Genomic DNA, 17,085 nt, shown 5'->3' on the forward strand with positions numbered 1-17,085 from the left:
TGAAAGAAAAAAATGTCAAGCAGCATCTGATACCTGATGCATTTAACAAAGTTTAAACTGTCAAAGACAGCCTTGCCTGCTCATGTCATTACAAAATCTGAGGCTTTGCAATTTGTCAGATGGACAAGAAGAGAGAATATTGACTCATTCTCTGGAAAGCAGCAGTCTCACGGGGTTGGAGAGATTCTTCCAGAAGCATTCCTTTTCACTCAAGGGCTCTCCTCCCTGCACCAAGGACAGCCTAGGAAGCACCAACAGTTACCAGTGAGTGTGGCAAAAGTGGGTGAAAAACCATCTAGAATAAACTGTAAAAGGGATGGACGAGTTCTTTATGTAAACGCTCGATTCAAGCTGATCTGCACTGCCACATTCAGTCCCAGAACATTCTCTGTTCTTGCTTCCCTTGGTTTCTGATCCTCTGCTTGAAGGAAAAAAAACACAAAAGGTCATTTTCTCCCTTGGTTGTCACAGAATTATTTTTATTAACTTGCTTTTGTGCAGAAGCCAGTTAGCTGGCTCCTTGGTACCAGGACAAGTGTTATGGCAACAGACTGTAATGTCTTGAACATGAGCCTATGGCAAGGATGGAAAAACAAAGCAAGTAGAGGAGACTACATTCATTTGGACGTTTCTGCTTCCTCCTCCCTTTTTCTGTTTTCTCTGTCCATCCTCCCAGCCTTCTCGCTTTTGTGACATCAGGGCCATGCTATCCCCAGAGCAAGTTGGGAAAGAGGCAGTAATGCTAAGACGGTGCATGCAGCAAAATATGGGCCAGGGCACAGGCTGCCCAAAAAAACAAATCAAAGCCCAGATGATGGGTGGAAAGGTCTGTCTGAAATATATGATATGCTGATTGTGTATCTAGGGCAGAACCTGAATCCCATGCCCCAATTCTTGCATCATCCCAAGGCTTCCTGGCTTCTACCATTTTATTAATTGCAAAGGGAATATGCTGCTGGGAAAACGAATTACATCTACTATAAATATTTTGGAAGGACCAAAGCTTTGGCTGAGGGATGTCAGAATTAGTGGAGTCATGTCAGTTTATGCCAGAAGAGACTCTCTGTTAGAAATGATGCAGGAAAACAGGTTTCTTGAAGAAAATCCCAAAAGGCTGTGTTCTCTTCATCTTCCACTTGGAAATCCCAGTCATTTCACAGCTGGGAAGGCAGAGAAGCCAAATATTTAAATTCACTATTGTACTGTTGTTGGATTTTTTGCTTTTTTGTGTGTCTTTGGCCTTTTTTTAACCAGCAGTCAATCAGCTCATTGTCATATGCTTAGTTAACAGAGTCAGAGACCTTACGTGAACCAGCCTTGTATAACGCTTCATTTCAGACAATCTAACTACTGTGTCTTACGTTGAGAGTGCACAAAAGTTTTTTAGTTTTTCACAGATGCCATGGTTACCCTTACTTCAAAACAACATCTGGAACGAGATGTTTTGAGAGGGACTCTGGGCTAGAAATGCCTAATAAGAACACGAAGGGAAAAGAAATCTCTTAAATGGCAGATAGAAAAACATCCTCCAAAATTTTTTATTTAGCACAACAAAAGAAGGAGGGCAGGAGGAGAAGATTCGCCTGGACTTGCAAATTACTTTTCCAGAGCAAAGCACGTGAAATATTAATTTACTCTCACCTGCAACATAAATGCATTTAAGAAGACTCTTGAACTCTCTCTTTGATTTTAACGTGTCAGCCAAACAGATTCAGCTTAAAGACTAATTTTGTTTATAATGCACTCCTGCAGACCATCTTCATTTTGGTTTCACAGCAATGGGCAATGCAAACACAAGTTTCCCCTGCACCCTGAAGTGCTGGGTTGCAAAGTCCCTTATAAGCAGATAGATTTTATTCACTGGCAGCAAATATGCACTTAAAAATACGCACTAATAACGAGTAGGCAAAGTTGACCTAGAATCCACCTGCCTATTCCCTCCCTCCTCAACCTCTCAGCCTCACTTTAGCAAATTTTCAGCATTTGCTACAGAGCTATTAATCACCATGCAAAAACAGCAGGGCACAGTAAAAGGGAGGAGAATGAAAACAAATGCTGCCTTTACTCTTGGAACCATCAGCAATATTTCTATGCATATAATAATAAGTGAGACAGGAAATAAAGGACATTAAAGAACAAAACCCAAAGCAAATTGACTGCTGGCACGTGAAGTGGTCAAATGTTTACTTTTCTAGAGAACAGCTTTTATTAATTTTCTGTCATGTTGCAATAACTTGGATGTGAATACAGGGATCTACATCCAGGGCCCAAAAGAAGTGCAAATGCTGACAACATACAGATATTGCCACGTGTCCCTCCTGTCCAATAAACTTTATTTTTTTTAAGTAGTTCACATAAATGCATTTAAAAACTGTTGACACACAGAGTCTATTTGAAATGTTGCCCTACTTGGTAAGACGACCACAGAGTTAAAAAAAAAAAAAAAAAAAAAATTATTCTCAAGACTTCTCTACAACGCACAATGAATTTAACTTCTTTCTTTCTAAATGCATACAACTGATTGCTCTTGGAAAGAATATTCTGTGAAGTTCTCATTGGTGTTATTTCACATGCGTTTCCCAATACAAGCCAGAATTTCCAACCTTGCACTTGTCCCATTGCACAAAACACCTTCCCCACAGGGCTGACACGGCGCGCAATAAACAATCTCAGAGCCAAACACACTGCACCTCTGTGATGTCCAGGGAAACTGATGATAGCCAAATGCCTTTCTGACAAATAACTACAAAGAGTATTATAAATACTATGTGTGCAGCAGCTGTGTACTAAGAACAAGTTCTTGGAAGGGAATGAGCATGAGAGAGGCTGGGGGGTGCCTGAAGAGGCCCACCATTAAGTGGAAGTTAAGACTGCAATGCACAAGGACAGCTACATGAAGCTCTCAGTGTGCATGCCTGACCTGCAGCAGTGAGGGAACATCTGTATATTTCAAGGGAGCAGAACACAGTCATAATGGCTCCTACATTTAGTATCTTACATCTCTACTGTTTTAGAATTAGCACACTGCTCTTTCGAGAACCCTTTTGATTTAATGGATGCTTCACATATGCAGAATCTGGTCTGTAAGTTTTCACTGATGTATAAAATGAATATTTTTTCTACTCAAGATCTGACATTTCAAGACATCCGAATTTATTTTGTTACCATGCTGAAGACTTTAGAGCACTGCCATGAGATGGAAAATAACCTAACACAGTCCTGATTTCATGCATATATTTCCCCAGAATATTTTACCTTGGGTGAAAAGTAAATGCAGAAGTTCCAAAACCAATACTAGAGCTCAGACAAACTGGTTTAAAACAGAATCCTGTCCATACTCATACACTTACCTATTGCTAACTGGAAGCACTCTTCAAAAAACAAAAGAGCTTCGTAAAATTCAGATGCTCCTCATTAATGGCAGACAATCTGGAATGCAAGCAAACCCACAGAGTTAACAAGTCAGTCAATACAAGCACAGCCCATATCTGTTACCTACTGAATTCAGTCTGTAGTGACTGCAGGGCTCAAACTCAAATACTTCATTCATTCACAGCCTTGGATTTACTCTGGCAGGTTTCAGAATGGGAACCAAGCTCCAACAGCCAGCTGGGATGATAATGACCTGTATTGAAATTGCTGTAAATTCGAAGTTTGCCTTTGCTGACAGTCAGGTATAATGTGATCCCTATTGATTTGTGGTGAAAGGGCACAATAACCCTTAGGGCTGGATGAACTCTGCTTAGGGGAGGAAGCAGCTCCAGAGATACTAAAGAAGGTGGTTATATAGCTTCCCTTGTGCTGTCAGAGAACTACGAATCACTGAAAATAGTCCATGACACTCTGAGAAGTGGGCCCTGGAGCAATACAGACAGCTGACCTCTGCTGTGCCTGTGAACAAGACAGTGCTGCTGACAACAGCCTGTCCTGATGTATGGAGTGTGCATCCCTGTCTGAAATCTCAGTCGTACAGCTCTGCTGGGAACAAGCGTGGATCCAAAACACGCTGAAGACCTTGTTCACTTTGTGTTGTCTGGGGAGGCTGGTGTGGGCAGGGAGAGTGGATTTAGCTCAGCGAGAATGAGTACTTGAATTAGGAGGTGTACTGAGAAAATGGAGAAAGAATTCTGCACTAACTTGCCAGCTTTCTTTGTCTCTTCAGACTGTTTAAATGTTTAAGTATCTGTGCTGCAGGACTGCGTTTCCTAGACAAAAGTGTTTCCTTTGTATGCTTAGTCAATCCATTCTTTGCTTTATTTACTCACATGACTTAAGACTATTTCTCTTTCTGTATGCCCATATGCTAATGATTCATAACTGTGTTACAAATGTGCTTACAATTAGCCCTCCAGATGCAGCACACAGACTACAGCAACCTCAACCAGACTGGAGATGACAAAACCTTTCAGTGTGCAGTCATCTTTGCTCCCCTGCCCACTACTTAACAAGTCAGCAGCCAGGGTGGAGCTCCTCATGTTTTGTATACACTTACTTTTCATTCACAGCTATTGTATTTTTTTGGAGTATTTCCTTTTTTGATGTGTGTTTACTCTTCCTCCCCGTCTTTTCTTAAAATTGTCAGCATGAGCAAAATTTAGCCAGTTACTTTTACAAACGTATTATCAGTTCTCTTCCCCTATATGCAGCATTCTTCCTCTTCCTTCTTTTAGCCAGAAACTAAGGAAAACAATTTTTTTTTAAACACTGACTTTATAATAAAATTATTCTTTCACAACTGTACACCATTAAAGGCCAATTCTCATTCCTCTTGGAGGCAATCTGGTTCTAAGATAATTTTCAGCATTTCTTCACGAGATGCAATATAAATTTATGTAACTTTTAGCAACCATGGAACATTTTCTTTAATGCAGTCTTTCATCTTTCTGAATCAGGACAACTGCATCTGCAGACTGTGTGCAACCAGAGGAAACAGCAGCTCAGGAATCAAGCTTTCCAGGAGTCCAAACTGTGCCTCCGTCTGGAAAGGGTTCTCAAGCTGCCAGGTACCTGCTGGAAGCACAACAAACAGGTACAGCACATGTGGAGTTAGCAAGATTCTAAGGGAACTGTTTGCACAGTTGTTGCACAACCAGCATTCAGCAACAAGTTTGGGCTATTCTGTGCTGTCATAATCGCCTGGACACAAGCCCTTACTCCTTGAGCATCTACCTACATATAAGCTGGCCAGTATGGGAGCTTCCAACCAGGGAAACACAAACTGGGAGGGAATGTCTCACACATGAGCTCAGTCTCCATCGATAGCACATATATCTGTGGCTTGAAGCCTCTGGCTCTGAAGACTTAAGGCAAAACAAGAGCCTCAAAAGCAAAGGGTAGTCACAGACTAGGAATGGGGTATATTCCCTGAGGTGAAGTATATAATATATCAAAACATGTCAGAAAGTGCTCTCTCCAAGGCAGAGGGAAGATTGCAGTTGACTCCTGAAGTGAGGCACATAGCACAATAGTGTCATATTTTTCTTTGGATGTAAAACGGTATGCATTCACTTTCCTCTATTCTTTATTTCTTTTTAAGGGATGGATGTCTGAGTCCAAGGAATGAAGTATTAACACTAAATGGGCAATCACTTAAAGATCTGCCCAGCAAGGAGGCTGAATCTCTCATTCAATCAACAACACAGCTGGTGAGCATGGTGATGGCTAGCAAAGTAAGCATGAAAGTTGTGTTTCCCCCCACAACTGTGGGGTGATTGGACTAAGAGAGAGGAAGGGAATTTGTGCATCAGACATTTGAAGGACATGGTTTTGCTTTTTCTGACTAAACCCCAAACCTCTTGTGGTCAGACTAGTAGCTTTCAGCAGAGATTTTTTTTCCCAGATAAACAGAGGTTATGGAGAAGCCCTGGGAAATTCTAGCAAAGTCTGTACAATCCATCTTTTTAGAAACACATAGGTTGCCAGTGCTCATTTTCCCTTTGGAAATTGAGAAAAAGAAGAGGTGGATTAAGGATCCGTGAGTCCAGAAGCCAGAAAGCAGCTCCTATACTGAAGTAGAGGTTGTTCTTGTTTGTTTTCTTTTCTTTTCTTTTTAAATCTAGGATCTGTAGCTAGGAAGTTCTTGTGATAAAAGTTAAGGGACTCTACAACAGAGGGAAATAGGAGGCACTTGCAGGTCAGCAGCCCTGGGTTATCATTAAATCTTTCACGGAGAAACCCTTTAGATCTATTTCTTTGGATTAGACCCTTTTCACCACCCCAAACTAGATGGCACTAAAAGCTTTTCACTTGCAAATGTTGGAGGTTGGTCCCCTAATCACACGTTTGCCGCTTTGAAGACAACAGAGTTTAGCCAAAGGTTTGTTGCAGGCTTAAGGTCTTGCTTGAAGTTCAAGGAAAAAAATTACCATCTGGTTGTTGTTTTTTCTTCTTTTTGTTTAATTATTATTATCTACGGTAAGATCACATAGAAAACTCTGGTATAATCCTAGACTGAGGAAGTATTCCTGACTGGGCCTGATATCAGGTAGAGTCAGAGAGACTGGGTGGAGAGTACTCCCTTCCACGACTGCAGTTATGAACTGTTTCACCCAGATGTCTACAGAGTTCTGCCAAGATTTTTGCTTTTTTCCCTCTTCCTTAAGCAGCTCAGTGGCCAGAAATATACCAAACTATTGTAGCACAGTACCAGGCAGGTGACCTGTGCTGTTAAAGACAAATTTGCATCAAAATACTTAAGGGTTAAGAGTAAAAAGTATTTTGATGCAAATTTGTCTTTAAATTCTTCTTGTAAATGAAACTCTGCAAAATCAGTTCCACAACGCCTCTTTGAGGACATTCTCTGCATTTTTTATTCTCAAGACCTCATAGGAGAAAGGGAGCAGAAAGCCCTGGTATGATTTAGCTACATGACTAATGCCTCCACCTGCTGTCAAAGAGGAAAATTACCATTTGTCAGTTCTGAATTAAAAAACAGCACTATTGAAAATTTGGCTCCTAAAATTTGGAAGAAAGTATTTGTCCCGGTTGGCTCCAGAATTCTTACTGCTTATTCTTCATTCTTCTTACTGCTTGCAGAATACTGCTGAGCAAAAGCCTTTTATACCTGGAGTTCTACTGAATCACTTTCCCTACACTGTCTGCACTCAATAATATTCTTCCTTTGACTGTGATTCCTTCATGATCAATGGCATTCTCTATGACGTGACAGAAACAGGACTATCAGGAAATATCTGTATCCAGACGTTATTCCTAACATCAAACTATTAATCAGATGTTATAATTTATCATCATTTATCATGTGTTTATTATTTAGTTTTTGAAAAACGCTCAACCCTTGTCCTCAACAATGCTAACACACACATTTGGGCATTATTTTAAGACAAGTGGGAATTAGACACCCATTCACTATTGTAAAGCTGAGCCCAAACGTTTTTGTTTTGAAAATAATGCTGTCCTAAGAAAAAAGTACCTAAAAGTGCCTGTCATCCTCAAAAATTAGAGCAGGATGGCTACACTTTATCCATACATCAAAATGTTAGACTGTCTGAATCGATTAGTGATGTCCATTAATTTTATGTCCGTTCTGACTAAAGACCAAAATCTATTTCTACCTTATCGCTCTGGCAAGTTATAATCATATTTCTTTGACAAAGCACTGAGCTATCTGCTATGTTATCATCTTCTATATTTTAAGTAATTAATTTTGCACAATGTTTTCACATTTGGCTACAAGCCAAATTAGGAGAAAATTTGTTTTTAAATGGAGATCACTTTCAAGAATTTATTGATAGCAATGTAATAGTCTTACTAGAAAAAGTCAACAAATGGAAGTATTTTTCCTTATATATTCTCAGTTCGTTTGTTCTTTTTTTTTCACCTCAAAGGAAACACCAACCTGTAAGGAAAGGCCTTTGGAAGTACAAAATGGTTGTTTTCTGCAAAGCAAAGCCTTGTGTCAACGGACACGCAGTAACTCAACCAGTAAGTTGCAAAGAAATCGTTTTCTCTCTTGTAGTATTCTGGGTGTTCACAGCACAGTACTCTGTTTGCAGTGTTGGAAGATAGCGCAGCTGTTCTCCAGACACTCTGAGATCCTCAGCTAAGAACTGCTGCCACATAAAGGCATCAGTATTTATATTCTCCAATCCTACAATCAGGGGTTTTGCATGTAAATGTTCTCTTTTATGTTTATCAAAGTGTACTCTAAATAAGCCGATGCTCTTGTGGTTGGGAATGTTTGTTTTTAATATAATTAACACTAATTGCTATTCCCACAAGTTAGAATTAAAAAGATGGCTCCCTTCAGAGAGATTTACAGCTGGAAAAAAAAAAATTTTCTAAGGGAAACGTACCTGATCAGATGAATATGCAGAGCTTTCCAAAGCTAGCAGAAGTAACTTGGCCCCTCTCCCCATGCCCTGCAGGTGTAAACCCGTACTGGATAGGAGACATGGACTGCACAGCACCCCGGAAAGCCGTGCCCTTCAGAGAGCGGCAGCCCCATGCCCTCCATACCAATCGGAAATCACTTTCCCAACAGCTGGACTGCTCTGGAGGGAGAACCCCAGTAAGTGCTATGGGAAATCACCTGAAAAACAGAAAAAATAAAACTGAAGATCTCTGATGGATGTTGGAAACCAGTCTGGCCATCAAAATATATCTTCCTCTCAGGCCCAAACAGGGAAAATGGCACCAGAGGCACCACCAGTCTCTGGCACACTTGTTTCCTCTCCCCCATGAGGAGTAGGAAAGGCACTATGCCAATGAAACCCATTTTTTCAGCACCTTCTCCCATCCTCTGCCCTGGCAGGCTTTACAGTGTGTGCAAATCCCCCCCAAGGTGGTTCGTGCCACCTTGCTAGCTCACTACCCAGAGCTCACTACTGAAGAGGACCCTACCCCGGCACCTCCCCACTGCTAGCCATGGAGGTGCTCTGTGCACATGGTCTGAGCTTCGGGCCCTGCTGCTGTGAGCATCCAGACTTCCCTTCGTTAGCCCACTTATGGCCACATGTGGGTATGGAGTCACCTCGTGGCTGGTAGTCACCGCTCATGCTGGCTTCATGAGGCTCTTTCTGGTCCACTGGGAGTCAGACATATTTCAGCAATCATGATAATGTACGCCCCTTTGCTGTCTAAGCAATCCACCACAACCCAGAGGAGCAGAGACAGTTAAGGGAAATGAGGGTATTTGAGGTCCCATGTGGTGGGTGCTGCCCATCGGCTCTTTGGTTGGCATCCCAGTTCTGGGTACTGCAACCCATCACACAAACAAACAGAAAGCAGAGCTCACACAGCCAGAAACTCAGGAAATTTGAAAACTTCCACTTTCAGACGCAGGAGGCCTGCAACAGGGGAATAAGCAATGACAGAGATGTGGCAGAGCTATACGTACCAGAGAGCACATTCTTGGTCTTGCACAGGCATCTTCCTCCTCCTCGGCATTTTTTCATGTTCTCAACATGATGTTGAATTAATAAGCTTGTTTCCATGTTAAGATCTTGACTTATATTATAGCATATGTGGAAGTTGAATTTTTGACTGATGTTCCATGCACTTTCACACCTGTTAGTTTCATTCTACTGCTGAAAAAAAAAGAACCCCCCCCCAAAAAAACAACATTGAAGTTGCTGGGATTTTTTGAGTTCTATTAACTCCAGCCCTGCTAAACTCTGTGCATGGTTAGCTTCAGGTAATGACTTCTGTTAATGCTTAAATTAGTTTGTAATACTCAACTCTATGTTAGGTTTCCATTAAACATTTAATTAAAGGTTCATTAAAATGGGTCAAATCTCAGGGGATGGAATAAAGAAATCCACTTGCTGTGGCATGGACAGGTGATGAGCACTGAGAAATTGCTTGCCTTGGTTATCACGCAAAAGAGTTGTGCTTCATCTGTTTCAGCGGTAGAGAGAATCCTGTGTGTTTGCTTAGTGGAAACAGTGCAGAGTAGTTTACAGACTGAAGAAATATCGTAAGCACTAATTCGTATTTTTGGGGAAATGCAGAAAGGAAGTTCTATGTGTCTCATTGTAAATTATTCAGTAGCAAGATGAGGGAAGGTGGTTAGAATTTCTTGTTTCTGAGTTCAGTTCTTAGAGGCAAATGCAGCAATACTTCTTTAGGATCCCTAAATGGGATTTTGGCATGGGGAATCAAGTGAGAGCACAAATGTATCTTTCTACACCACCGCATATAACTTCAAGGGCCATTCTGGCTTTGGACAATTTCAGTGAGCAGGAGCTCAGAGGTCAATTCACATGCATTGAAAGAAAGCATAACACAGATCACCAACAACTGAATGTATCACAGAGAAGATCTGTTTTCATATAAAAAGCCCCAAACTCCACAATGCAATCCATGCAAATTGTTTAGCTGAATAACAACCGGCTTCTCAAAATGAGAAGGATTTTTTAAGCCTTCAGTAACATCGGTTACTGTAAAGAAGAAAATTTAAAATAAACAAGTAACCCTAATCTGCATCAAAGAACAGCTGGTTCTGCATGAAAATTGTATTTTTTTGTGTTCTCAGGCAATTTCAAGGCCATCTAGATCACTAAGTACAGCACAGCTGGTGCATGCATCTTGTGGCTCACAAGCTTCGGTGATCTCTAACATTGTGTTGATGAAAGGACAAGGGAAGGTGAGACTGGCTCTGTTGACTACCATCTATGGTGTTTTGCTTCATTTCTCAACTGCAAACTGATAATGACTTCAGGTGCTCAGGTTTCTAGTTGTAGACTGCCAGTTCATACTAGAATACAGAGAGGATGTGGGTTATGAACTTAGACATATAGCTCTTGAACTAGTTGAACAGGGTTCTAAGTTATTAAAACTTATTTGTGTCATATGTTATTTGTAACTATTTAAGCTGTGAGATACCTCTCAGAAGTTGTTACATGAAGTATGATCAGCATCATTTACAAAATCATCACTTATGTCTGTATTTTGTGAGCACAGAAGGACATCATCAGCACTGTACTTTCATTTCTCATTTAAGGGATGTTAAATGGCCCCAGACATATGAATTAGTCTCACAGCATCCTTCTGAGGGTAGTAGATAGTTTGTCCTTTAATATAAGGAGGAAAGACAAAAAAATAATCAAAGACAAGCATCTACTTAAAAGAATCTACAGTCATTGCTTAAACTTACAACACACATTAACCTGTTTGGTAGAGGATAAGAGAAAGATTCTCTCCACAAGATCTGAGTGCCTAAGGTTAGTTGTAAGATCAAGATCTTCTGTGATTATTTTATCAATTTCATTTATGGGAAAGGAAATCAAGAAAACAGATGAATGGATCTCTCAAGGTCACATATTGGCCCAGGGGCAAAATGGAACGTAGAAGCTTTCTTATGTGTTTATAATAGGGAATTAATTGATTGCAAGTGAATCATGAGAGTATTCAGCTGAAATTTTCATTTGCTTTTACTACTGGCATGTGGTTGCCTATCTTTCACAGATTATACTGCTTTGTTTACTGGTATTGCCCACGTAGCTAATGCTGATGATTTTGCAAATGGGATATGAAGACTAAACATAGGCTCTCACATGCCATTTTTCTTCCATAAATCAGGGCTTGGGCTTCAGCATTGTTGGAGGGAAAGACAGCATTTATGGGCCAATAGGAATCTATGTCAAAACCATATTTCCTGGTGGAGCTGCTGCAGCTGACGGAAGGCTACAAGAAGGTGAGAAATCCATCTTTTCTCCTTTTTCCCACTCCAGATTCCCAAAGAAAATCTAAAGAAAGATTAAGTGAAGATGAAGGTCCACTGAAATGAGCCACAAGTGACTTTTACATCTGCATCCATTATTACGTTTGCAAGACTCCTTTTTTAGTACATGCATATATCATACAACTTATTCACAATACAGTAATATTAACATGTTTTTTTATTTTGAAAAACAGGTGATGAAATCCTAGAACTGAATGGAGAATCAATGCATGGATTAACACATTATGATGCCTTACAAAAATTCAAGGTTATGTACTCTCCTTTCAGAACAGTTTCAGCCTTTACATGCAACATGCATGTGAATTCAACCCATTCAATCGTGATCTCTTCTTTCCAACAGGCCAAAAAGGGTCTTCTGACTCTAACAGTCAGGACAAGCTTCAGCACACCTCATTCTGCTTCCAGCTATTTGTCACCCCACTTGTGTCAGTCACTCAGCTCCACTATATGCATAACCAAAGAAAACAGCTCTTTCAGTTCCGAAAGCCCAGTGTTCTTATTAAATGCTACAAAGCCCAATGATAGGGTCATAATGGAAGTTAGCCTAAACAAAGGTAAGTGCTAAAATTGATTTAGCACTGACAAACGAGGCACTGATTCACAAAACACCACTCATGCTATCTGCATGTCTTTCCTCACTAACATCATTATTTTCCTGAACTAAGTTTTTTAATATACTAAAGTAGACCATGATGCCTCCAGTGCTAACAGCAATCTATCAGCAGTGGCTTTTGAATACCATCTGTCCTCAAGAGTCAATTATACCATTTCTTCACTCAAGTGTTGTCACATTTATATCCTTCAGATGAAAAAGTAAATCTCTTAGCAACAACTAATTCCTATGCAGTTCTTATCCTTAATTATTCAAGTAGTTTGCTTCATTCTTGAGATGGCTAAAAAGAAGTAAAATACATACTTATGTCTTCCTGTATTTCTGCCATTCCTGCTCCAACTGTTACCTTCTCCTATTTACGAGCAATAACTGACTGAAATACGTTTTTAAACACAGGATCAACAAAACAGTGAATAAAGTCTCTATGAGGTGACTTACCAAATAGAACGGGATCTCACATCAGAGTATGCAGAGCAAAGAAGTATATTTGCAAAAATCTTGAGCTGTACTGTAGAAAACAAAAAGAGGATTGAGACTATATTTCAAAGAAACGACCACACAATTGCTTCTTAATTTTTGGTCTTTTTGTTTCATTCACTCTCTGTGCAGTCATTTGAATTCCGCTGTCACAAAAAATATTTTGCAAAATAAACTTACATTGCATCTTATGTGTAATATGTACAACTTGTGAGAACAAGAGTAGGCTCCTGGTTCGTAACAGAATAAGTTAAATAAACTGAAAACAGTGTTTTTTTAATTATTCTCTCCAATTGTTTGTTTTGACTGTTTATTACACTTTTCTTATTATTATTATCATCACTTTTTTTTTCAGAGCCAGGGGTTGGCCTTGGAATTGGGTTATGCAGCATCCCTTACTTCCAGTGTATTTCAGGGATTTTCATTCACACCCTCTCACCAGGTTCTGTGGCACATATGGATGGGAGACTCAGGTAGGATGAGAAAATCTGTCTTATGATAATTTTTTTCCATTGTTCTAAAATATTTTACAGCTTTATATTTGATCTCACAGGGCAGGAGGTCAGTGCCTTCTAGAGGCTTTGGGTTAACAGCACATGCTATTCTGAGGGTTTGAGAATGCAAATGTTTGTGATAGCCAGAATTTCCAGAAACATGACAGCCCTGTGGGATTGTTGTCACTCGTCTATACTTGGGTTGCTTTGGAGGGTTTAGACGAGCACAGAAATATGTTCCAGAATGAATTCTATAAGTGAAACAATGAGGACATATTTGGAAAAAAACAGAATACATGGTATTTTCTGACTTGCGTGGGTTTTAGATTTTCCCAATTAAAGCTCCTCAGATTCTCTCTTCTTCCCCAGTGGAAATGCAGTTTTACTGAAATGATCCCTAGTGGAAGCATAGAAATTCACCTCATAAGATTTATGCTCAAGTAGTCATGTTGGGCATACTTATAATTGAACAGAACACAGCTTTCTCAGTGACTTTCTTTAACTTAGGTTCTCTCTCTACATGCAGTACTTAGCTGAAAGAACAAAGTGGTTGCACACTATTGGGAAGTTTGATATGAATCAATGCCTTCAGAAGGCTTCTTAATATATATGAGAATTTGTAATGAAACAGGGAAGAGTGGACAGCTTGGAAAGATTCAGTTCAAGCATCACCAGGATTACAATTGTTTGTCACTAGAACTGTTGTGATAGCAAGTTACTCATACGTAGCAGAAATGTGAATATCCTTTCTCATCTGAAATAACACTAGCAGACCATAACAACGTGAGAAGTGTTAACTTGATAGGAAGGAAGGAAGCTGTAGGTGGAAACAGCAGCTGAGCTGCATACAGCAGAAAGATCAGACACAAAGAGTATGAGTAGCTAAGCATGAACTTCATAAGCTGCATGCAGCAATGAAGCAGATCAAAAAAACCTGACATTCAACTCATCCCCATTCCATTTTCTGTGAAGAGAACAATGAGACAATGCAATTTATATCTGTGATCAAACTACATGAATCTGCTTTTTGCATATCTCTGCATGGGTGAAACAAAGATGGGAGGAAAAATGTTTTATTCACACTTTCTTTTAAATATCTCTGCAGGTGTGGAGATGAAATTATTGAAATTAATGAAGCATCAGTGCAAAATATGACTCTGAATGAAGTTTATGCTGTACTAAGCCACTGTGATCCTGGTGCAGTGCAGATTATTATCAGCAGACACCCTGAACCACAGGTAGCACTCTGTATTCTCATTTTCAATAAAACACGTAATGATAAACTAAGATTAAGAAAGAGAGGAAGTGTTAATTTACAAACAGGTTAAAACAAAAATGTTGCTAATGAAGATGCTGATTTCATTATAAGCATCACTGCAAGTATATGAGACTGATTAAGGTATAAACCTAGGATATGTCCTTGCATATAATCACATAAGATTTAAAGATTGCTTCAACAGTTTATGTGCTGTGAATGAGGAAATTACAGAAATAATATTTAAGGTATAAACAAAATTATATAGATCAGAAAAATAAACTTTAAAGAAATGATTCTTAGTAAGAAGACATAAATATGAAAGAGGGATTATATTCCTCCTTTCCCTTCTGCAACCCCCTCCCCCCAAAAAAAGTTTATAGAACCATTTTCTATACTGTAATTAAAATTTAGGTCTTCCTCAGCTGTTTGCTATTCAAGTAAAAATTTTATAAAATCAGATATTTCTCCAGAATGCTTCCTAACACAAACTAGAGCATAAATGATTAACTTTAATTTGTTGCATTAAGTTATCATTAGAAAAAATCAACATTAAACTACCTTACACTGATAAATCCAGTATTAAAGTTCTAGAGAAATATGCAGAAGTACATTTATCCATGGAGCCTATTTTACCAAAACAACCAACATAAATAGCACACACACAGAAAAATTTCAGCTCTATTAGTATAGATTCCCCTATAACAGTGTGCAATTGTTTAACAACAGTACATGATGTAACTAGGTATATTCACTTCAATTAGAAGACTTAGAGGGGTTGGAAAGTTTTGTGAAAGGAATGAAAGTTTAAATGTTACTCGCCATGTCATAATCTTGTAAAAATATAATGGCATGGTATTTCCTAGGTGTCTGAGCAGCAGCTAAAAGAAGCTGTTGCACAAGCTGTGGAAAACAACAGATTTGGAAAGGAGAGACATCAATGGAATAGTGAAGGTAAGGGGAGTGCATTCATTGACATGCAGTAATTTTGATTTTTGAAGAAATAAGGACCAAAGAAATAAGCAATAAAACATACTGCTGATACTGATATAATATAAGGAAAACAATGCTATGTTGCTGTCCAAAAATCTAAGCCTTGACATTCTCTCACAAGCCTTTAACTCCTTGTATTGTGTGTGCCAGATGATGGTGGGAGATAGCTACAAATTTAGCCAGCTGGATCTTAGAAGTAAGCCCTTGTCACATACCTAACCAGACATTTTGATTGTGTTTCTTATACAGGCGTTAAAAGACTAGACACAAGCTGGCATGGAAGACACCCATGTGAAAAACATATTGAAAGAAACACTGCTTATTGCAACCGTAAAGCCCAGAAGCTGATGACCCGCTCCAGCAGTGACAGCAGCTACAACCCCAGGTCCTTGTGTAGTAATGGTGCTGCATATCAACTGAGTGACTTGAAAGAAAGGGTACACAGCATTGATGTACCAATTACCAGACAGCCTGGCCTGCTGTACTCATTGTCTGGAAACAATTTTGAGAGAAGTTCCCCTCTTACTTGTAGTGAAGGAAGTCAACCCTTGCAAAATGCTAAGAAATCAACAGAGATTCTTGTTAGAAAACCTAAATCATCAAAGCCCAAACCTCCTCCAAGGAAATATTTTAAGCAGGACTGCACAGGAAACGACCAGTATATTGCAGATAGAAAAGAAAAGCTTGTATCTGAAGAGACTGAATCACCTTCTGCAAATGTGCAGGTAAAGCAAAACGTGTGTGTGTGTTTGTGAGCCTGGCAGGGGAAGCAGTAGGGCAAAGAGAAGGGCTGTGTGTGATAACAGGAAGTAAGTCAGGGAAAAAAAGAGAAGTGTGTGTGTTTGTGGGGCCTGGGGGGAGTGTTTGAAGGCCTTCTTTTTTGAGAATATAGGAGTGAGCCAGTTGAGCGTAGATTTGTAGGTTACTCAGTTCCTTTTCTTACCTAAGATAGAATAGAAGATGTTTCACATTTGCATGAGTGTGAGGGACTGTGAGATCTGCATGTTGAAACAAAGTTGTGGCATGTTTAAAAATGGAACTGTTTCCCTGGGGTTTAGCAATATGCCAGTAAAAATGAACGGAACTGTACGCAATACATTTCCCCAACTGGTCCAAATAAACCCATGCAGCTTAGAGTGAACTTTGACTATAATGTTAACATCCTAGAAAGTTTCAGTTTTCATCAACAGCTACTAGAAAATTACCTACCAGAAGTTAAATTCGGAGCAGTTAAGTGGCTGTTGGACTTATCACTGCATACAACTCTTGAACCTTCACCCCTCAGTTATTCCAAATAAGGAAGAAAAAATCAATCTTAAGATCAATAAAGTCAAAAGCTTCTCTATTAATGAAGAAAACCTCCTCTGGAAAGAGGGTATATATGTCTCAGGGCAATATTTCTTTAAGCCCCAAGAAGAAAAGGTTTCTTGTTGGAATGCATTTTAGATAATGAAGAGAAGGTTTTACTGCTGCTGTAAGCACGGAAAAAGGTTTTCCTAGAATAATTTGCATAACAACCACCACCACATTACAGAAACCTTAAGGAATTCTT

The 17,085-nt window shown here is 39.5% G+C and overlaps 1 protein-coding gene across 1 annotated transcript in view; it reads left to right on the top strand.

The window, feature by feature from the left end:
• Positions 1 to 17,085, top strand: part of IL16 (interleukin 16) — a gene marked incomplete at both ends in the record, with an annotated part of 32,035 nt that overhangs the window by 7,788 nt on the left and 7,162 nt on the right. Inside the window, 12 exons of the mRNA XM_079540912.1 lie at positions 4,893 to 5,029; positions 5,537 to 5,645; positions 7,845 to 7,941; positions 8,385 to 8,527; positions 10,493 to 10,603; positions 11,539 to 11,653; positions 11,875 to 11,948; positions 12,042 to 12,255; positions 13,147 to 13,264; positions 14,391 to 14,523; positions 15,407 to 15,494; positions 15,783 to 16,258. Coding sequence (XP_079397038.1) covers positions 4,893 to 5,029; positions 5,537 to 5,645; positions 7,845 to 7,941; positions 8,385 to 8,527; positions 10,493 to 10,603; positions 11,539 to 11,653; positions 11,875 to 11,948; positions 12,042 to 12,255; positions 13,147 to 13,264; positions 14,391 to 14,523; positions 15,407 to 15,494; positions 15,783 to 16,258 — 1,815 coding nt within the window. The remainder of the gene's footprint in view (positions 1 to 4,892; positions 5,030 to 5,536; positions 5,646 to 7,844; positions 7,942 to 8,384; positions 8,528 to 10,492; positions 10,604 to 11,538; positions 11,654 to 11,874; positions 11,949 to 12,041; positions 12,256 to 13,146; positions 13,265 to 14,390; positions 14,524 to 15,406; positions 15,495 to 15,782; positions 16,259 to 17,085) is intronic.

Source organism: Tetrao urogallus (genome assembly GCF_951394365.1).
Source record: "Tetrao urogallus genome assembly, chromosome: 11".
Lineage (NCBI taxonomy): Eukaryota > Metazoa > Chordata > Aves > Galliformes > Phasianidae > Tetrao > Tetrao urogallus.